Consider the following 22,980-nt stretch of genomic DNA (forward strand, 5'->3'; position numbering starts at 1 on the left):
ACTGTGAGCACAGCTTGCTCCACGGGGAAGAGGCCTGCAGGGTCCCCACCCCTCTGTGAGGCCCACATAGCTCAGGCAGCTCAGGGAGCCTGTGGACTCCTCCTGGCTGTCTCTGCACTTGTGGCAGAAGCCTACCACTGGCCAGAAGAGCTGGGCTTGCCCTCTAGTTTGACCAAGCCCAAGATCCCAGGAAAGTGACTTGAATATTGTTTTTTTCATCTGCAAAATGGTGAGCTAGTGTCCCCTACCTCATGCTGTCCAAGCCCCACCCAAGGGCAGGGCATCATGATGTGTGTCTCTAAGAGCAGGATGAAGAAACTGAGGCCAGTTTTAGTAACAGTTCAGAGATGACACTCCATTCCCCTCTTGTTTTCTTACAGAAATAATAACCCCCCCTAAGTCTCCAGACAGGGTCTTGTTAAGTTACTAAGTTACCCAGGTGGAACTTGAACTTATGATCTTCCCACCTGCGCCTCCCTCAGTGCTGAATTACAGCCTGTCACTATACATGGCTTTTTCTCTTTTGTAGAAAATAACTTAAAAGTTAAAAAAAATGCAAACCAAAAATCAGTTTCCAACCTGGAGTTTGGAAACTCCAAACTCGCTGGCTTCTACCTTCTTCTCATTAACACTTGCTGGCTGTCTACCTTCTTCTCATTAACACTTCTTAACTACTCTTCCTCCTCTGTCTTCCCTGTGGCTTCGTGCCCCTTTCCAGGCCAGGGCCGCAAGGGGGCTAGTGCTATTCCTACCCGCAACTCCCAGGAGATGTGTGCTGCTCAGACAAGGGGCAGGCCTGGGATGGGGAGCTGGAAGCTGAGCTACCATTCACTGCCCTCAAGCTTCCTCCTTTGTGACATGGTACAGATCTAATTACAGTGAGCTGGGGATGTAGCTTAGTGGCACAAGCACCTGCCAGCAAGCACAAGGTCCTGAGTTTGAGTCCTGGTACAAAATAACAACAAAAACATGAGCAGAGAGAAACGTTAGGATCAAGCCATGGCTGGGCTGGGAAAAATGCGTGTGCCCCCTAACCACACAGCAAGACAGGCATGGCACCAACTTTTGAGTAGGGCGTGAAAGCCCTAGGGTTTTGTTTGAATAGAACTGACATCAAAATGCTACATCCAAAAACGAAGTGGTTGCAGAAAACAATTCTCTGTGGTTTCGCACAGCCAAAACCCAGGACAAATGCTGACTTTGTTTTGTATTTGGAGAACACGCTGTCATGAATCCTGCCGCACTTCCCGGGTCCAGACTGCCAAGAGATGTTCTGGAAGTGGCTCCTACAAGTGAGGGACAGATACAGCCCCTCAGTGCCACTCACGCGGCCACATGTGAACAAGGAAGTCAGGACAACGGGCTCAGCAGTGCCGAGAGGCAATTGTTCCCCTACTGCGGAAAGTCTGTTTCTTTCTGTGTCAAGACAGCACAGCAGCCCCCAGCCCCAAACTGTGCTTTGCCATCTTTTTTCCCCTTCCTGTTTTATAAGACGCTTGCTTTTGGCTTATATTTGCTAATGAACAGAGAAAGTTACTACGTATTTGCCATTTGCGCCCTTGGTACCGAGTTAGTTCAGCTTCCCAAGCGATCACTAGTCATTAAGGATGAAAATCCAGCATCCCTCCAAACTGCGAGGGACAACTCCCTTGCTGACAATGAGATTCTTCTTGGCCTTGCCGGTTAATGAGGCCAGAGAACAGGCACAGGACAGTGCGTGCTTTGTTTCGCTGCTCTTCTGAAAGGCTTTGTGTTCTCAGAGCCCCAGCAGATGCTGGGGTGGAATTCAATCGGTCTCCTGGTGAGAAATCAAGGAAACCGGGCTGATCCCTGTTTTGATGCGAATGGGACAAATGGAACAAAATCTCTGGCTATGGCAACCAGAGGAAATTGGATGGATTTGTATTTGCCTGACCTTCCTGGGCTAGCAGGTAACAGTTCAATAAGGAAGCGGGGCAGCTGCACGCTACGGCACTAGACAGGGCAGCAGCGCCTGAGAAGCATTTAGAGTCCATTCCTCTCGGGGGAAGAGGGGAAACAGGCCGGGGGTGGGGGGGTGGGCAGCACAGAGGGCACGCTGCCGGGCACCCCTCACGTGTCGGCGCTTTGTTTCAGGAGATGACATACAGCCCGAGGAAGACTTGGGGGCTCCAGCTGCAGGCAGAGGAGCCCCCTCCTCACGGGGCGCTGGGGATGGGATGCGCACTGTGCACTGTGGGGTGCGCCTCCCTCTGGCCAGCCACGGAAGAGGAGTTGTCTTCCTGTGTAGAAAACTCACCCCTTCTTCCACACAGCTCCTCGGTGACAAGAGGGCAAGTGTGCCGAGGGTCTCCTGGGTCTCAGAGCGATCTCCCAGGAGCCTATTCCCTGTTGTACGGGAACACGCAGGACAAGAACATCTGTGGCACAGCGACACCTGGCTTCAAGGTAGACTCGCTGCTTTTCCCGCCAAATGTGGCTCTGAAGACGACCTGCTTTCTTCACGTAGGCTGAGGTCGTCCTCCAGGCCACCCCACTCGTGGCCACCAGGGTGGTCCGCTACAACTTTCACTCAGTGGCCAGTCTGTGACGCTGGCACCCTCTCCTGGTGGGCTCACTGGAGATTCCCCGACCTTTTCTTTGGCTGACAAAGTGCGGGCCTGAGCAGTGTTTTCAAGATATTTGAATAAAGCGCTGTTAAAGACTAGGTACTTCACACTGAATACAGATGTCTGGCCTCCGGGGGCCTAGAAGCTATGGCAATGGTCTCACCCACTAACATGCACCAGCTGAGCAGCCACGACTGTGCGGGGCCCACATCCTCTGGCCGCCACTGTCTCTCCTACACTCTGCCGGCTCCCGCGGTCCTCAGTCCTGTTGTTAAACGTTACTCGGGCTAGCATGAGCAGCTTAGCAAGAGCCTACCATGCAAAAAAGGCTAGGTGATCTAGCTAGGTTAGACCCCAGTACCACCAAAACAAAAAACGCACTGCTCTAAATCACGTGCTCTAAGTATTTTACTGTTTTTAATTTATCTTTGTTCATGGTGTCTTCTGCTAAGAAGAATTTACAAGTTCTTCCTTTGGCCTTGATGCAATGCTAAGAAAGACCTTTCCGAGTCCATGGTTACAGTCCTTTTCTCAAAGTATTCCCAGTGTTAGCCAAATGCCCATAACCACCCCTGACTGTCCCCTTGCTCTGTAATGCAACCAGTGTGGCCTAGAGCCGTAACCCCCTGTAACACCCTGCAGGGGCTCCCTCTGCACTCAGACCCTGGCAAGGCTCTGGGGCGGTCCCACGTACCCTGACAGTTGAGAACATCTGCCCTCTTTCTGGTCCCGAAACAGACCTGATCTGTTTGATTTCCTCAGTCTGGCCTTGCTCCGCTCCTCCTCCCGTTTCCACTGTAAATGCTGCCTGCCGCCTGGGTGCCCGCCCCCATCAGCCCAACTACAGTGGCTGCTCCAGCTCCACACTGGTTATTCCCCAACACTATGAAATGCAGCAGGGCTCTTGTTTACACTCCACAAGGACAGGGGTTTCTGCCTGGACCACTTCTGGCACCACTAGCTAGTCTACAATAGTAACTGAATGCATTTGTCATTTGTCTAGTGATGTGACGTGATATTTGTACCATGCATTAAATCCCTGAATGCCTGTTTCTGGTCTCTATCTGTTCCTTTGATCTCCTTGCCTATTCTTGTACTAGTCCCAGGGAAAGCCAATGGGACCATCTGTCGCTAGGCCTACATCCCATGGGCCTGGGCCTGCTTGCTTCACGTCAGCAGGGAAATCACTGTGATGGCATCACCTTTGGGAGAAGTTTGCACATTAGCATACTACTGGCCTTACAGATCAGCTTAGAACTGGCCTTTTCAGTTTAAAAATAATTTAAAAATTTGATACTTTTTAAGTATTAAAATGTATTCAAAGCAAAGTGCAGAGGCATACCTTTCTACTCCCAGCTACTTGGAAGGCTTGAGATCATAAATTCAAACCCAACCTGGATGACTTACTCTTTCTAAAATAAAAAATAATAAAGGGCAAGGGATGTAGCTCAGTGGTAGAGGCCCCTTGCCCTAGATCTACAGTACTATAAAAACAAAGAATAAGAGCAAAGCATATGTCTCTATATTTTTAAGGCTCTACTTCCTTCAATAAACTTGTATAGTTTTCTTCATATTTCTATTTCAAGTTTATTTCTAGAGTACTGTATGCTTTCTATTGCTACTGCAAATGGTAGTCTGGATTTTTTTTTTTTTTTTTTTTTTTTTTTTTTTTTTGATACGTGAGTCTCGCTGTGTACTTAAGGCTGGAGCACAATCCTCTTGCCTCAGCCTCCCAAGTGCTGGCATTACAGGAGTGTACTACCACACTGGGCAGTATTTGGGATATTTGTATCTAGTCATCTTTGTACTGCTTCTAAAGACTTTCCAGTTGTTTATTTTGTCTTTTTCCTAGTTTAAAATAGTAAATTTACTTATTTATTTAAGTATTTGGTATTGGGAATCCAACTCAAGACCTTGCACTTGCCAGGCAGGCACTGTGCAGCTGAGCTATCTCCCCAGCCCCATTAATTAATTTTTTTTATACACAAGTACTTGAACAGTATCTGACACAGTGGGTGCCAGGTGGCATGAGCCCTGACCTCCAGTACTAATGAGTGCGTCCAGAACACAGAATCAAGTGTCAAACTTGACTTTGTGGGAACGTGCCTATGTATCTCACTGCTACATATATGCTTTTTTCTTTTCTATCTTTTTGAGACAGGGTCTCCCTGTGCAGTTCAGGCTGGCCTTGAGCTCACTTTGTAGGCCAGGCTGGTCTTGAACTCACAACAATCCTCCTGCGTCAGCCTCCTGAGTACTGGGATTACAGACATGTTCCAACACACCTGGCTCAGATGTTTGATTTTGTTCAATGCCCACCACATAAAGATGTTATGGTGAATTACAATTAATACAGCTGTTATTATGAAACCATCCTTGCATTTCTGGAATAAACAACTTGGTCAAGCTATTTGCTAATATTTATCCAAGGAACTAAAAACTTGTATTTGTGAGATTTGTAAGATAACCAATACTTCAGATGAAATAGATAAAAGCTTGTTTCCTAAAGGACTACAAGAATTTTTTTGAGTTGGGGGTCTCACTGTGTTGTCTAGGCTGGTCCTGACCTCCTGACCTCCAGTGATCTTCCTACCTCAGCCTCCCAAGAAGCTGGGACTACAGGCATGCACTGCCATGCCTGGCTTACTGCCTGATGAACATCTTGTGTTGTGGCGCTGGGGATGGAATCCAGGGCCTCACCCATGCTAGGCAAGCAATCTACCACTAGGCCACATCCCTAACCCTGTGATGAGTACCTTTTGATTGCTTTCTCAAAATTTTGTGTGGTTATTTATTAATTCCCTGTACCGTTTCTTGGGTCAGAATTTGCCATGTGTATAAAAAGTCATTTTATCACAGGAACATAAGACTATTTCCCTCCACACCAACACAGGCAACCATGCATCTACTCACAGTGGGGTCAGTCCAGAGGGAGCAGCGTGAGCACTCCTGGCAAGGGGCTCCTGGTGAGCGGGGATGCTGGCAGAAATGGTCATACCCGTTGATAGACACTCGACAGAGGTAGCACATCTGGGCACCACAGCGGCAAGACATGCGATTGCAGCCTTCGGACTTGATGAGGCCAGTCCCACATTTGTGGCATTTCCTAATGCGGGCAGCAGTCATTTTTTCTTCACTGAAAAAAGAATACATGATTAGAGCTGGCAGGGAAGATGAAGAAGAAAGAAAAATACTGCTGCGAGTGGTGGTGCACACGTGTAATCCCAGCACTTGGAAGGCTGAGACAGGAAGAGTGATGGGGTTCAAGCCAGCCTGGGCTACACAGTGAGTTCAAAGCCATCCTGAACTATGTTTTGAGACACTATTTAAAAAAAAAAAAAAAAAAAAAAAAAAAAAGAACAAGAAGAAAAAAAGAAAAATGAAAAGAACCTACATTTTGAATCTAAGAATACTTCAAAATTTGTCAATTTTATGACTAAGTTCCTGATTGCATGGACACTCAGTTTGTCACTTGTAAATTACAGCTTTCTCATGGGGTTATCAAAAAGATATAAAGCCTCTGGCACAGTGTCTGGCACCTCACATTTAGAAAAGTAATTTTCTGTTTATTATAGGAATTCCAAAGATTTAAAGTGGTGAGAAAAAAATCTGGTCCCCCTGAATTACATGTTTTATATATTCAAAGCTGGGTAACTATGAACTAGTCAACCCAAAACTGAGCTATACGCCTTGGGTCTTGGAAACTTGGTTGGGGGTGGCACAGGAGCGGATCCAATAACCAGTCTTTGACTTCTAGGTTGAAAGCCAGTCTCCCACGTGAGAGCCCCACGCTCCCAGATTCCCTTGCAGCGAGGGCATGGCGTGCACCTGACTCAGTCACAGCTGAGGGAAAGCACAAGGCTTCCTGTTCCAGAGTCACCTGGACTGACATGGAGGGCAGACCAGAGTCAAAAGACAAACCAGCTAGGCGTGATGCACAGGCCTGTAAGCTCAGCACTGTGTGGGGCTGAGGCAAGAGAACTGCAAGTTCCAACTCAGCCAGACCAACTTAGCAAGGCCATGTCTCAAAATAAAAACAGGGCTCAGTCTGACGGCCCTGTTCAATTCCCAAACCAAACCAAAACAACTCTTCAATGGGAGCTGCCTGCTGCCCTAATTACTCCTACAATACTACTCCTAACTATAAAATGGTGCTTTGCGCCTTGACCCAAGACTCTGAGTGTCTGTTTCCCTTGAAGGCAGATGGCACGGGCACAAAAGGAGGGAGTGCATAGGTATGCCACCGGAACCAGGGTGAGCACACGGGGCGTACGGCAGACAGCCACAAAGAGGACTCGCCCATGAGTGTATCTTATTCCTCCAGGCAGACACCCACAGGATGAGTGCAGGAACTGTTCCACGTTAGCTGTGTGTCAGCTGGGCCAGGGCTGGGACTGTGGGTATATGAGAGACAGCTACGGTGTGCTCTGAAGCCAAATGCATTTGGAAATGGCTGCTGTTTACTTATGTCTAATTTATGAGAGGCCCAAAATGATGGAAAAGCAGACCTTTGCATTGAAAAGAATTTACACTCAGTTCAAGTTACAGAGCAACAAATCACTTGTAAGTTTTGATGAGTAGGAAGTATCATCAAGAAGAAAGTGAAGAAAGTCACAGTGTTCTGTGTTAAGGTTCAAGGTTCTGACGAGAAAGTCTGTGATGTGAAAGCCTGTGTGTGAAGCGCAAGTGCAAATCATCTACAGTACCCACGTTCCCCCTCAGGCCTGGCTTTCACCTGGCGCATGCTGGCTGTCTGGGGCTGGCAGACTTTTCCTCTGGGCAGCTGCTCAGGCTCAGAGAGGTGAGGCTGGAAAAAATTGAGGTTATACTGCCCCTTCCTGAAAGCACAGAAACAAGGTGTATTTGCTTGCTCTGTTGCACCAAGCCACCTGCCACAAAATGAAAGAATAAAGGGTGTGGTGGGGGAGGAAAAGCTACTCTTAAAGTGGACGGGGAAAAATGAAAAACGCCGCCAATTCAACATTGCTGTAACGTTCAAACTGCTGCTCAATAACCCGCGAAGAGCTAGCCATGTCCTCGGCTTCTGCATTTGTAAGAGCAGTAGTAGGAAGGGCCAGCCTCATCCCGGACCTAAAAAGGATCACGATTATGGGAAGTGGTGACCACTACACAGTAGCACAGAAGTGAAAATGGGACTGCACAGAACCCAGAGTTGGCTCTTCTGGGGCTGGGGTGGGTGGTCTGGCAAGTGGATTATGCAGTGGGCAGGAAACAGGCAGCCCCACAGGATGTGCTCCTAGGGTCAGTACAGGAAGAGAAGCTGGAGCTGCAGCTGTCTGCTGACCTGGTGCTCAAACAGGAAGGCTCAGGTCCTCCTCTTTGTAACCAACCCATGAGCCCCATGAGTACCCCCCTTCTTTCTGTTTTTTGTTGTTGGTTTTTTTTTTTTTTTTTTGTTTTTCTCCGGTACCGGGAACCGAACTCACGACCTTGCGCTTGCCAGGCAGGCACTTTTGCCACTGAGCTAAATCCCCAGCCCCCCTTCTTTCTGTTTTTTTTTGTCTTTTGACACAGGGTCTCGCTATGCAGTTCAGGCTAGCCTTAAGCTCACTTTGTAGCCCACACTGGTCTTGAACTCACAACAATCCTCCTGCCTCAGCCTCCTGAGTGCTGGGATTACAGGCGTGTGCCACCATGCCTGGCACCTTTATTTCTTACTGCTGTTCAAGGTAAGTGGGAACCCCTCTTGGGCACTATCTGCAGATCCTATAGCATATGTTATTCAAAAATCTTACAGCCCTCTTTTGAGTATGTGTAGGCAGTCACCCACAGGATGAGTGCAGGAACTGTTCCACATTAATGGTGTGTCAGCTGGGTCAGGGCTGGGTCTGTGGGTATATGAAAGACAGCTATGGTGTGCTCTGAAGCCAAACGCATTTGGAAATAAGCTGCTATTTACTTATGTCTAATTTATGTATTTTTTTTTGCTGTGCTAAATGCATATACAATTGACCATTTAAACTGGGAACAGTGGTGTATGCCTGTAATCCCAGCACTTGGGAGGCTGAGGCAGGAGGCCCCTCTCCTTTATAGAGAGCATCTTGCTATGTAGTTCACACTGGCCTTGAACTTGCGGCAATCCTCCTGTCTTAGCCGCCCGAGTGCTGGGATTACAGGTGTGCACTACCATGCCCAGCTGGAGGATCCCCTTGAATTTGAGGCTGGTCTGGGGTATATAGCGAGTTTAAGGCCAACTTGAACTTCACAGGGAGATTCCATCTCAACAAAAACAAATAAAAAATTGCTCATTTAAATCATTTCAAAGTGTACCACTCAGAAGTATTTAGTATATTCACAGTAATTATAACTTAGGATCTAGCTCTGGGAAATATTTTACCCCTCCCCGCCCACAAAGAAAACCTGTTCTATTAAGGAGTCATTCCTCACTCTTCCTGCAACTATTAATGTATTTTCTGTCTCTACGGGTTTGCCTATTCTGCCAATGGATGTTTCATACACAGATACAGGTGCCTTGACTTATAATGTAGTTCCATCCCAATGGAGCCTAAGTTAAAAATACATTTAACATCCTGATAACTGCACCCTAAAAACCTAGCAATGGTGAGCTGAGCCATCCTAAGTCAAGATGCTTCTCAGAGAAATTTCAACGCGGTTAAGTCCATGAAAATATGAACAACAAAGTAAAGTCACTGCCGCCCATAAACGGTAGTCATATAGGACTGGCCTGTCCCTGTTGCATTTGCTTCTTCCATAGAGCACAGTGCTCGCAAAGCTCTTCCATGTGCATCAGCTGTCAGCACTTTGTTCCTTTTCATGATGCCACATTCTGCTGTCCTTTTTCATGTGGCGGCCATCAGGGTTATTCCCACCTACAGAACATTATGGAAGGTGTGCGATGAGCGCTTGTGTACAAGGTTTTGCCTGGATACTTATTTTCAGTGCTTCTGGGTGTGCACTTAAGTGTGGGACGCCTGGATCATATGATAACTCTATGTTTACCTTGATGTGGAAGCACCAAACTTTTACCACAGCAGTCACGTTGTTTTATGTCCCTTCCTGTGATGTACAAGGGTTCCAATTTCCACCAGCTCTGCAAACACTTGTTAGTTTTCAATGTTTTGATTAAAGCCATGCTGATAGCGATGAAGGGGCATCTGATTGGCTTTGACTCGCATTTCCCTCATGACTAATGATGCTTGGCTGTGCTAGCATGTGGCTGCTGACCAGCTGCTTATCTTCCTGGAGAAATGCTACTGCAGGCCTTTATTTCTGTTTTTTTTTTTTTTTTTTCCCCCTCCGGTACCGGGAACTGAACTCACGACCTTGCGCTTGCCAGGCAGGCGCTTTTGCCGCTGAGCTAAATCCCCAGCCCCAAGGCCTTTATTTCTGGATTGGGTTGTTGTCTTCTGCTGTGTTCAAGACTTTTTCTTTTGCCTTTGTCTTTTAACAGTTTGATTCAGATGTGTCTTGGTGAGTACTTCTTATCCTAGGTGGAGTCCATTTAGCTTTAAGGGGGCACAGACTCATCCTTAATTAAACTTGGTAAGTTTTAGCCAATATTTCTTCACATGTTCTTCTGCTCCTTTGGTTCTGTTCTCTTTTTGCACTCCCTTAACTCAAACACTGATACACTGGATGGTGCTTCACAGGTCTCTCAGGTTTGGTTCACTTTTCTTTATTCTTTTTCCTCCAACTGGATAATTTCAACTGACCTATCTTCAAGATCTCTGATTCTTTTGCTTGCTCAAATGTGCTACATATTTTTTATTTTTGGAATCTTTAGGTACAGCATTTAAAAAAAAAAAAAAAAAAAAAAATCAAAAAAATTTTTTTATTTTTCTGAGATAGAAAAAGGAGACAGGCCCAGGCTGGCCTCAAACTCCCAGTTGTCTTCCTGGCTTGGTACAGCATTTTTAAAGGCTTCTTTTCATACTTCCTCTTTACTGATATTTTGTCTACTTCTTCATACACTGTGCTACTAATTGCCTTTCGTCCTTTGTCCATGATTTTCCTTAGTTTTCTGACCATGTTTACGATAAGTGTAAGCCCAGTGTCTGTGTCCTCTCAGGCTTGGTTTCTGTCCACTGCTTTTCCCAGTGAATGAGTGACTCCATCTTGTTTCTCTGTATGTCTTACAAATTACCGTAAAAAACTGGGTATTTTGAATATTATCATGTGGAAACTCTAGAAATCAAACTGCCTGTTATGGGGTTTGCAACTAGTTAGTAAACTTTCTAAAAATTATTTTTATTTTTTCGTTTTTTTTGAGACAGGGCCTCACAGTGCAGTCCAGGCTGCCTTCCCAACTTGCAGCAAACTTCCTGCCTTAGCCTCCTGAGTGCTGGGATTATAGGCATGAGCCACCACACCTGGCTAAAAACTATTTTTGTAAAAATTATTTTTTTTTTTCAGGCAGGAATATAGCTCAGTGGCACAAGTGTCTGCCTGATAAGCGCAAGGACCTGAGTTCGATCCCCAGTACCAAAAAAAATTCTGAGCGGGGCATGTGTGGTCACTGAAGTCCCTGTTCCATGTTCAAACTGGTAAGAGATTTCTTTCCTTAAACGCCTGGAGCCAGGTGAACAGGAAAAAGAAAAAAAGAAAAAGAAATTGGCAATTTGGCTCTAAGCTGAGACTTCCTCAACCTAGCATTTCACTTGCTGTTTGTGCAGAGCAAAGCTCAGCCAGTGGTGAGAGCCTTGGGTTGGACTGAGCATGCGCCGAGCTCAGGTCAGGCGCAAAGCCCTCAGAGCTGCCTGTGCTTGCCCATCTGCTATTCCCTGCCTCAGGCAGCTGCAACCAGAACTGTCTTTAAACATTTTTAACCATATCCACGGGGAGTTTGCTCCACCCCTGAGGAAGCTATGAGGGGAAGGAGAGACAAAAGGAACAGCTGACTCTGGCAGTTCATGCCAGGTTGTTGCCCCAGTGGTGGTTTCTGCAGTCCTCCATGCCACTGCTTTTGGTGACATCACTCGTTTGAGCTGGGCATGGTGGTGCATGCCCGGGGCTGGAGGACTGCTGTGAGTTTGAGGCCAGTCTGGGCTCCGTGGTGGGTTTAATGCCAGCCTGGACTGCATAGGAGACCCTGTCTCCAAAAAAAAACAGGAAAAAGGATTAGTGTAGTTGACTCACTGTGTGCACATCTGCAGCCTTTACTTCCCCCTGCCTTGTCTCTCCCGTTCCTGCTTCTCCCTGTGTCAGTGTGGTTCTGTCACTCAAGCTGGACACCTGAGATTCATTCCTGCTTCCTACTCTCACACCTCTCTTATCAGCAAAGTCCTTCTAACTTCTTCACTATTTTTTAAATCCATCCCCTCTTCTCTACAACACCACCCTCCAAATCTGGGGCCCTTTAAATGAGTGGCTTGAAATACAGTAGTTCTAAAGGCTCTCCTTAATCCAAGCCTTGCTTTCCTTAAAGCTATTTTCTACACAGGCATTAAAATCACCTGAGTGGGGCTTGGGATACAGCTTAGAGGTACAGCACTCTATCTAGCCCCTGGCAAGACCCTGGATTCAACCCTAGCGCCAACACTGATCAACCAGAGACTCTGGCCATGTTTGCTTGCTTAGATGTGTCTGACAGTGGGCCAAACCACTACACACAGCCCCAGTGAAATATTCTCAATAAAAACAGTGAGAATGTGAACCTAATCAAGCCTTTGGATCTAAGTCTCACTTAGAGGAAATCCAGGAGATTAAATAATGCTGTAAGAAAGTAATCACCTTCAGAAGATAGTCTACAGCCAACTTTCCTTGTTTTTCTAAGTTAACGGCATGACAGGGAGTATGCTGAGGATGACAAGCTACCCTCATTAAAAGACACTACAGAGAAATAAGTACCGAATGATATGAGCAGACTGTTTCAGATCCTGACCTGGACAGATGAACTAGAGTACATATGTAAAGCTATTCTGAGACAGCGGGGGCAGCTGGGAATTTGGTATGAGATAGATAGATCTAAGACTTACTGTCAGTTTGCTAGTGGTGATAATGCTAGATGCTATATAAAGAAAAATGAGGGCAGGGAATACAAGTGCCTGCCTGGCAAGTGCAAGGTCCTCAGTTTGATTCCTGGTACAAAAAAAAAAAAAAAAAGAAAAAGAAAAAAGGGGAAGTTTTAGGGATGAAATAATACACTACCATGGATTTGGATTTGCTTGAAAATACTCTAGTGATTCATGCAATTCATAATAGGTACATCTTGGAAGCACCTGTATTCTCTATTAATTGATGAATGGACTAAGAAAATGCGGTTTTTATGAATAATGGAGTTGGAGCTCCACTCTGCCATAAAGATTAACTTGAGTCACTGTAGGAAAATGGATGCACCTTGAGACTTTAGTGTTAAGTGAAAGAAATCAGACACATAAGCTTAAGTATCACATGATTGCTCTTCTATGAGAAACACAAAATATAAATAAAGAGCAAAATAGATAATAGGAAGTAGCAAGATAGAACTTTTTCAAATGGGAACGGGGTCAAGAGATGGAAGAAGCGGGAGGGAGGGGCGGGAAAGGGGATAAAAAGGAACGAGACGCGTTAATGTGCACAGGCCAACACTATACAAGGAACGTGGACATTATGTACTACAAACATGGACTAAGAAAAAATGCTATAGCAGTTTAAAAACAGGAAAGAGAGAAGAAAAAGAAAAAAGGTAAGTAGGTGAAACAAGTGTGGCAAAATGTTAAGTTTGCTAAAATTTTCATATGAAAAAGTATAATAAAACAAACCTGTCATGGGCTTCCCCACTGACAGGGCAGGGTTCTGAGCTCACTTGCCATTGCTCTAAGACATCACCCAAGGCTGGGTGACAAAGGGTTATTTCAGGTGATGGCTCTGGAGGTTCAAGAGCGGGACATTAGCGTTTGCTTGGTGCATTTGCTTGGTGGGTGGTTCATCCTGATGGGTGTCTGGGTGGGTTGTGGTGGTGTAACCTTGGGGACTGTGACTGGTTCTTGGCTCTCCCTTCTCTCTGGCCCGACCTCTGCTCTCTACTTCCTGGATGCCATGTGTTGAGAGCTGTCCTCTGCCATGTCTTTCTGCGATGATGTTCTCAGAGCCAGCTAAACATGGACTGAAACCTCTGAGACCATGAATCAAAATCAACCTCTCCTCTATTCAGTTATAGGTGTTAGGTTTTTTTGAGGGGTGTCAGATATTTCTTCCCAGCAAGGGAAAGCTGGTACACTTGGCTACAGTGAGGGCCTTGTGACAGACATACAATGGCGGAAGCATGCACAAAAGAGATCACAGGGTGAGACAAGACGCCGGGGAAGGAAAGCTTGTTTTTTGTGGTACTGAGGATGGAACCCAGGGGCACTCTACCACTGAGTGCAGGGTCTCACTAAATTGCCCAGGCTGGCCTTAAACTTGCACTCTTCCTGCCTTAGCCTATGAAGTAGCTGGGATTACAGGTTTGTACTACCATGCTTTTTGAGGTGTGCTCTTTTATAACAAGCTGCTCTGGCAAGACTAACTTGGTCCTACCCTTGCAAGGGCAGTGCCTCCACGACCTAATTACCTTCCAGCAGGCCCTGCCTCTTAAGGTCCCACTACATCAACCCACCACAAGGCGACCAAGATTCCAGCACATGAACCTCTGCAGGGCAGGGATACACTCAATCATCTATAAATCACAGAGGGCTGGGGATTAAACCCAGGGCTTCCTGCATGGTAGGCCTGTGATCTAGTACTGAGTTACATTCCAGCCTCATTTCCTATACTTGCAATTCCCTGTGCATACCCTGCCTTTTTTTGGTTGTTGTTTTTTTTGAGACAGGGTCTTGCTCTGTAATTCAGGTTGGCCTTGAACTCATTATATAGCATAGGCTGGCCTTAAACTTGTGATGATCCTCCGCCTCAGCCTCCAAGTGCTGGGATTACAGGTTCTTAATTCTGATACCTTGAAACTGGCAGGATTCCTTGGTTCTCTGATCAACAGAAAAGGAGGTATATCATGGGTAAAGCCAAGTAGCAATTCCTGGAGCACTCCCTCTCAAGAACAGTACCACCATCCCATGGGCATCTCTTGAGATTAGTGCCACCATCTAGGACTTCAAAGATGCAAAGCACTGATTCTTCACACATCTCTGTCTAGCCTGTACTACAGGTCTTGGGGAACAGTGCACGACCCCAAACCTAATCAGGTGCTGACTAACTACAACTGCTGCTCCAGATGCCATTTCTCACCAGAGTAGATAAACACAGCTCTTGGCAACTGGTACACATCTACTGATCTGGAAAATTCTTTTACTCTCTTCCCAGTGGCAGAGAATATTGGCAGTTAGAAAGGATCTTATCATCTGCCAGCCACCAGAGCAATATGCGGTCAGTACTTGAACAACAGGCAGACAGAACCTTGTGAGCAGGAAGCAGCAGGCACTCTAGGATGCACTATCAGGTACACAAACGCCTAGGAGAGCAAACCCCGGAGAAGGTAGGAATGTGAAATCTCTCGGAAGTCTCAGGTGTCTGGAGGTCAGAGGTATGTATCAGGATATCCTTCCCACAGTTAAGTTTGGGTTGGGTGCCTTGTATTTGCTTCTCCTAAGGAAGAAGCACATTTAGGAGACTTTCTGGAATCAATACACATCACACGTGATTTTCTTCCCTGACCTACTTACTGTTTACCTAGAGGGTGGCCAGGCTGAGAGTGGCATAGTGCCAAGTGTCTAGGGGTGGCCCAGATGCTGACTGGGCCAGTATTTGATAGAAGAAGAGAAGTCCTGCTCAAAAGCAACCACAAGCTAGATATGGTGGCACATGTATATAATCCCAGTACTCTAGGAGGCTGAGGCAGGAGGATCTCAAGTTAAAACCCAGCCCAGACAACTCAGTGAGACCCTGTCTCAAAGTAAAAAAGGGCTGAGGATATACCTCAGAGTCAAGCCCCTGGATTCAACCTCAGTAATGCAAGAGAAGAAAAATCAACTACGCTCCCTCTGGGAAATACCTGTGGCCTGCTGCTGAGTCCTGGAGCTTGCCAGCTATGGGAGGTCAAGTCCTCATGCTTTTTGGACTCGTCACTGTCACTGCAACTCTATCTGATACAGCTAGGAAAGGCCCTCTGCTTTTAAAGACTCAAACAGCCAGATTGGGTTCTCTCAATAATCTCCCCATCTTTATACCCATAACCTTAAGTCTATTTGCAAAGTCCCTTTGTTAGGAAAGGAGGACATTATTTTGGGGGGTCCAAGGTTGTGATACACGGCATAGCCAGAAGTCATGCCTGGTTTCAAGTTCGTGCTATGCTATTCACTACCTGTGTGACCTCAGGAAAGTTACCTGGGCTCTGCCTCAGCTGCCTCCTGTACAAAATGAGTACCTAACAGTACCCACCTGCCCACTTCTTCATCATTCCCCACTTCTTTTTTCTAACAACCCCTTCTTTCCCTTTGTAATAAGTCAGACAAAAGTCCTGCAGAAGCCATGTATGGTCCCTGCTTTAGAGCAGGCTGTATCCATGTGACTCAGTCTAGACCAGAGGGGTATGAGCAGAAACGATACACAAAATTTCTGCATCACTCTAACTTAAAAGAAAAATTGAGCTAGGCGTGGTGGCACATGCCTGTAATCCCAGCACTCAGAAGGCTCAGGATCTTTTTGAGTTCGAGACCAGCCTGGGCTACAAAGTGAGCTCAACGCCAGCCTGAACTGCATAGCGAGACCCTGTCTCAAAAAAAAAAAAAAAAAAAAAAGAAAAGCTGCCTGCCTGGCAAGTTGTCTGCTTCTTTCTCCTTCTTTTGAGTTAGGGTCTTGATATGTAGTTCAGGCTGGCCTTGAACTCAGGGTAACCCTCTTGTGCTCGGTCCTTCCCTTTTTTTTTCTTTGAGACAGGGTCTCACTTTGTAGCTCAGGCTGGCCTTGCACCCATTGCAATCCTCCTACCTCAGCTTCCCTAGCGCTGGGACTACAGGCATGCCATCACGCCTGGCCTCCTTTTTCTTTCTTATGCTGGAGTTTTTTTTTTTTTTTTGGTTTTTCTCTGGTACCGGGAACCGAACTCATGACCTTGCGCTTGCCAGGCAGGCGCTTGCCGCTGAGCTAAATCCCCAGCCCCTTTCTTACGCTGGAGTATAAATGTGGCAACAACCCAGGCACAATGATGAGGATGAGAACACTGCTTTTCACAAAAGGGAAGTCAGTGAGTGAGATAAAGGAACTTTGGTCTCAGGGTGACCCATAGGACAGATCAGCTGCATAGCCTGGCAGGGCTAGGCTGGCACATGAAAGAGAAATACAGGCATGTAAGTCACTGTATTCTAATCAGTTAGCATTTGTAAAGCCTCAGCCATGTAGGGAGCACCGTACAAGTCATGGTTATCATCGCTGCTGATGCACTGCTTTGCATTTTGGGGGCCGAAAATCTACTTATTGTCTTGGGCCACCGAATGGTAGAAGAGAGACATAAGCAACATTAGTGCAGTCTGTCTAAGTAGGATGTGTTCTGCTTGTTTCTTTAGGTAATACGGAAGAGGGGCACACACTTATCGAACGGCACTGTGCCAGGCATTTCGTATATACTGCCCGACTCTGGAACTAGCTCCTTGAGGATGTGGAGGCAAGTGAACGGGCTCAGCTGTTTGGTCTGTTCTCTGAGATCACTCTGGCCTGGCAGGACCTGAGCTTGTACTGGCCTTTCTGCCAAAGGCAGGATACTGGGAACCCGACCTAAGAGTCAGTTGACAAAGTCCCTGTATTGCCTTACTCACATCGAAGTTCGGTACTTGATGTCATCCTTTTCAGCCAGCTCTTCACAGGTAAGGCCGTTATGTTCTTTCCAGAGTCCCTGACACTTCCTACAGGTCTCCTGTGGACAGAGGACAGACACAAGACAGCTTCTGGTGAGTGGATACCGCATAAGCTCCTGTTTAACAAAAGACCTGATAGACATGCTTCAGGGGCTTAGAATCTCTCAGAGGACCTCGCTCCATTTCAGCAGGACTTGTCCTTAAAAAAAAAAAAAAAAAAATTTGAGGCAGGGTCTTACTATGTTGCCCAGGCTGCCTCCACTTCCCAAATGCTAGGATCACAGGCTACACCACCATGCTTGGAGCTAGCAGGGCTAGTTCTACAGATATGTCTCAAAATAATACTTAGGAAGCATCAAAGCTGGGTGTGGTGGTGCATACTTGTAATGCCAGCACGTGGGGAGGGTGAAGCAGGAAGATTGCCACAATTTCTAGGCTAGCCTGGGCTATATAGTGAATTCAAGGCCATCCTGAACTACACAGTGAGACTTGTCCCAAAAAAAGGCACGAGGGCAAGGTTTTTCTGCTTCAGAACAAAAGTGCTGCTCCTAGTAGTCAGTGTGTATAAGGTTTTCTGAAATGCCACTGGAACACACCATTGGAGACGGATTTTATTTTCTTTTTCCTTTTTTTGGGTAGGAATCGAACTCAGGACCTTGAACTTGGAAAGCAGGCACTTGTGCTGCTGAACTATAACCCTGGCCCCTGGAGACAGATTTTAGGAACTAAGATTTAAAAATTTTATTTATTTATTTATTTTTGACACAGGGTCTTGCTATGTAGTTTAGACTGGCTTGAACTCACTACACAGCCCAGGCTGGCCTCAAACTCAGGACAATCTTTCTGCCTCAGCCTCCTGAGTGCTGGGATTACACGTGTGCGCCACCATGCCTGGCTAGATTTTAGGTCTTTAAAGTGAAGTGCTGGGAGCTGAAAGCAGGCAGGGTCTGTCTGCATATTAATCTCCACAATATCTATAGCTAACCCTCTGGCCTGGAATTGAGGAGTATCTAGATTAGGCTCAGCATGGGCCCTAAAGGAGACACTCCTGCCACTCATTACTTGTAATGTAAACATGGACATCAACCATCATAGTTCAGCTTCATTTACAAATACACGTTTTAAAAATTCACGCCCTTTAATATAAGACCAAGACTGGGCGTGGTGGAGCACACCTGTAATCCCAGCACTCAGGAGGCTGAGGCAGGAAGATCGTTGTGAGTTTGAGGCCAGCCTGGGCTACATAGTGAGCTCAAGGACAGCCTGAACTGCACAGTGAGACCCTGTCTCAAAAAGACAAAACAAAACCATTCATAGTTTACAACTTTTTTTTTGGTACTAGAAATTGAACTAATGACCTCGTGCTTACCAGGCAGTTGCTGTGTCACTGAGGTATATCCCTGGCTACAAAATATCCTTATAGGTGCTGGAAACTATCCTTGACCAATAACTAGAATTTATAGAAATGTTAATTGGACATAAATGGAAACAGGAACCCTAATAGGTACTGTGCAGGAAAAAATGGTGCAGTCATCTCTGACTGGGGAGCTGACCTAGTCTGCAGCCAGGGCAAGCTTGAGGAAGTGAAGCCTGAGATCTGAAAGATGAGTCTGCGATAGCTACCAGGCTGGGAGAAGGCAGCAGCATTCCAGACAGAGGGCAGCAGCAGGAGACACTGGCAGACAGAGGGGAAGTGAGTTTCTGCAGCTGACCTGGGCAGAGTTCAAATAGCCCTGTGAGGCCTGCGAGGGCGGTCCGTAGGGGTCCTTGTGGGGCATGATTACCAGTTTGATCTTTGTGCTGGGAAACCACAAGGTACCCAGCATGCAAGCAATATGATCAGGTTTGTGATTTTAAAAGATCATTCTGGGTGGAAGACAGGCTAGAGGAAGGAAAAAGCAGAAATGCAAGAGACAGGAGCTAGTATGGCCATCCAAGAGAGAGATAGAAGAGGCCAAGTCAGGTGGGGGGTGGGTACAAGGATGGGAAGTTTACTGATTGGGTAGAAAGTGAGGAAGCAAGACTCTGGTTTGAGTGTGGGGAGCAGGTGTCAAGAAGGAGCACTTTGCTTCTGGTTTGTGTAACCCACTGATGGGGCCTGAGGGGACGGAGACACGTATGAAGATCTTGAGTCTGATCTGGGTGGAGAGGAGCGTACATGACAGGCTACACTTCAATGCCACTGCTTCCAAGGGACACAGACATTCTTTGGTTTACTACTTGCATTTTGTTCAGTAAACAGAGAGACTAAATCAATAATGTACTTAATTAATATCCACCAAAATGTATATCAGCACAAACTGTTTTTTTAAAAGACCTTGCCCATCCAAGAAGAACTCGACAACTGTATTCATCTGCTACCACTGTTAAAAGCCAGGCCACCTCAAGAGGAACTGCCCTAAGAGGCCCCATGGGCCATGCCCTGGATGCAAAGGAGACCACTGGAGATTGGTCTGCCCTCTGAGGTGGAGGCCCCAGAGCTCAGACCCATGCTACCAGTTACTCCAACAGGAATGAGAGGGCTTGGGGCATGCTCTGCCTTCTCCCTCTGGCCAGACTGTCATCTCCATTGAGGAGTCCCGGGTAATCATGACTATGGAGGAACAAGAAAACAGCCTGTTGCTAGACACAGGTGCAAGTCTCTCGGTCCTTCTTTTCAATCCTGGCCTTCCTTCCAGCCATCATACCTCAGTGAAAGGAGTCACTGGTGAGGAGGTAATATGCTATTTTTGACAACCCTTAGGCTGTAACTACTTATTAGATCCTTCTTGCATATCTCTGTGTTCCTGAGAAACCACTTTGAAGATACCACCATGTATTACAGCAGCCATTGATATTTTCCTACTAATCTATCCATAACTGTGTAAAGTTTGTAATGTTCCTATCCTATTTCATAAATGGATGTATGTTTATAAAAAAAAAAAAAAAAAAGACCTTGCCCAGGAAACTGGTGGATAAACAACAGCTGGAGGATAGATGAGCCAGTATTTGGTTCCTAACCTAAACAATACCAGTCTTACCACCCACCAGGAAAACAGCTCAAAAACAATACATGGCACCAAGGTCGTGCTTTTTAGCATTCTTGGTGACTGAGTTATTAATTCATGGGCTTTTCTTCATCGGGGAGAAGTCCATTTTCTGGGTGAGGCACTGGCCCACAAGGGCAGTATGACCAGGCTGAGCTGGAGTCCCTGGGGCCAGAGGTCACAAGAATGCCCTTCGACAACACAGTGGTTCTCCTGTGTGCCAGCACGTGGGTTTTCAGCCCCAGCGCTTCTCTGTCATAGAAAGGCTGAGGGACTTCAGTGAACGAGGACCCACACCACCTTTTGAAGGAATTTTACCTAGATACTGAAATCCACATTATAATAAGGTTGGTAAACAGCAAGTCTCATACAGAGCTCTGTCACATGTCTTTAGGAGGTACCCTCTCTTCCGAACACTGTGTGTTTTATTAAATTCTAATTCTCTCAAGTACTGCTAGACTGCATTCCTAAACTCAACACTATTATGGCAGAAGAAATGCTTGGAACAGGGTTTCTATAACATAAAGATAACTGTGCTCTTCAAATTGTGGGGACTGAGAAGATCCCAAAGCACCACCTAGAAGGACAGAGCACAGCCCAAAGAGAAAGGCAGCACATCCCGACCCCCAGAATGGCTGAAGGCTGGTCTCCACCTCAGGGAGGCCACCAGTTAACTCGAGGCCTCAGGATTCATTAGGGTCTGGCTGTTCACTAGGTCTTCATTTGCAATGTAAAGAAAATGCCGTCTCCTTTCACCCACTGTTTGCTGCCTAAATCATGTTTAGTGGGCAAAGGAGAAGGTCAAATTCAGTCTCAGATGACCATGAGGAAGCTGGGATTTCTTCACATAAATGACACTTGCTCAATAATCCGTAGTCAAAGACCTTGGATTATCACCTCCTCCAGGTCCCGCAGGTTAGGAGGGTCTAAAGGCCTAAAACCCGTGCGTGGGGACTTGTGAGGCTGCAGGCTTCCTTTCCTCCTACCCAGCCCGCTCATTCATCTCCTGCTCAGATTTCACCCCTGCGACCTCCAGCCTACCTTGGACGTAGAATGCAGCAGAAAATGTCTCTTATCTTTGGCTGGTTCCTTTAGCAAAACCTTCAAACTCACCCTCCAGGGGACAAAAGTTGCTGGCCCAGCTATGTGGCATAAGGCTCTGGTGACCAAATCTAAACTCAGAAATTCCAGCTTTCCGCTTTGTCCCCTCAGGTACTCAAAAAATGGTTAATACCGTCAATCCTCAGAGGCAGTGAGGTGAAAGATGAGGCACCCGGCTGTTTACAATGCTCAGAACACTCTTGGGACCTGAGCTTTCAGGCCACCTGCATCCTCCAGCTGTCAAAGCTGCTGGCCCTCCCTACCCCCAGGCCCTAATGACATATGGACACTAGCCAGAGGTCCTCAAAGGCACTAACACTGAGACAGATGCTAGAACCCTGGAGAATCACGAAAGCCAGCCAAAACGAAGCCCAGATAGGTCCACTGGTCTCCTTTCTTGTCCCCAGTGGAAGCCAACAGCTGCTGTCTCTCCTGGGTCCAGGGTGTGCACGCCAGCCCAGCTGGAGAACGGGGGCCCTTGCCTCAGGGAGCTCAGCCTTCGAAGGGGCAAGGTGGATCTGCCAGCAAATCAGCAGTGCAGCCAGAGTCAGGGGAAACAGACCCTGCAGCAGGGAGAAGGGTGAGACAGGATTTTCCGAGGAGCTTATATTTCCAGGGGATGGCAGGAAAATCCCAAGTAACTAGCACATCCATGTAGCCACTAAAGTCCTTTCCTGGTTTCTTAGCTTGGACGAGAGTTACAGCCAAGTGTTTAACACACAGAATAGTCTCTCAAAGCTAATGTCTCCAATCAGATTTTACTGGCACATCTTTGGTATATAGAACACATCCATCACACAGAATTTACACCTGGACATGATATAACTTTTTTTTCCCCCACATTCTCCTACCGCCCTTAAATCCTTCCTTACCATCTCCATTTATAAAAGCTTTGTTTCCATATTTTCTTTTCCCCTCTTTCCTTTCCCCATCTCTCTCCCCTGCTCCCCTCCCCATTTGAAAATTTTCTTCCTCTTTCACAATACCTATTATGCATTTTAGTCCTTTACACTTTTGGCATCTCACATCAGACAAACAATTCAGTATTTACACATGTGTCCAATTTCTTTCACTTAAGAATATGGTCTCGGGGCTGGGGATTTAGCTCAGTGGCAAAGCGCCTGCCTGGCAAGCGCAAGGTCGTGAGTTCGGTTCCCGGTACCGGAGAAAAACCAAAAAAAAAAAAAAAAAAAAAAAAAAAAAAAAAAAAAAAAAAAAAAAGAATATGGTCTCAAGGTGCATTTATTTAGCTACAACTATCTCAAACTTATCCTTTTTTATGGCAGAGCAGTACTCCATTGCATAAATCAAACCAAATGTCTCAACAGCACAATGTATGCCATAGATTAATATTCTAAAGAACACAAGAGGTTTCCATAAAATTATCTTAAAAGTGTAATTTATTTTCTCTCTCTTTTCTACATTTTCTGTATTTATGTATGTGGGCAGGTATGTCACCACAGCAATGCATATAATTCATATGCAAGCACGTGTCCTGGGTGCCCTTTCTGCTCTCTACAATTC

The 22,980-nt window shown here is 46.3% G+C and overlaps 1 protein-coding gene across 1 annotated transcript in view; it reads right to left on the reverse strand.

Annotated features, from left to right (window-relative positions):
• The window catches only part of Rnf216 (ring finger protein 216), a gene marked incomplete in the record, with an annotated part of 154,686 nt that overhangs the window by 13,600 nt on the left and 118,106 nt on the right, over positions 1-22,980 (reverse strand). Inside the window, 2 exon segments of the mRNA XM_013521126.1 lie at positions 5,502-5,724; positions 17,291-17,388. Of these exon segments, the coding sequence (XP_013376580.1) occupies positions 5,502-5,724; positions 17,291-17,388 (321 nt within the window).

Source organism: Chinchilla lanigera, unplaced genomic scaffold (assembly GCF_000276665.1).
Source record: "Chinchilla lanigera isolate Chin_1 unplaced genomic scaffold, ChiLan1.0 scaffold00059, whole genome shotgun sequence".
Classification (NCBI taxonomy): domain Eukaryota; kingdom Metazoa; phylum Chordata; class Mammalia; order Rodentia; family Chinchillidae; genus Chinchilla; species Chinchilla lanigera.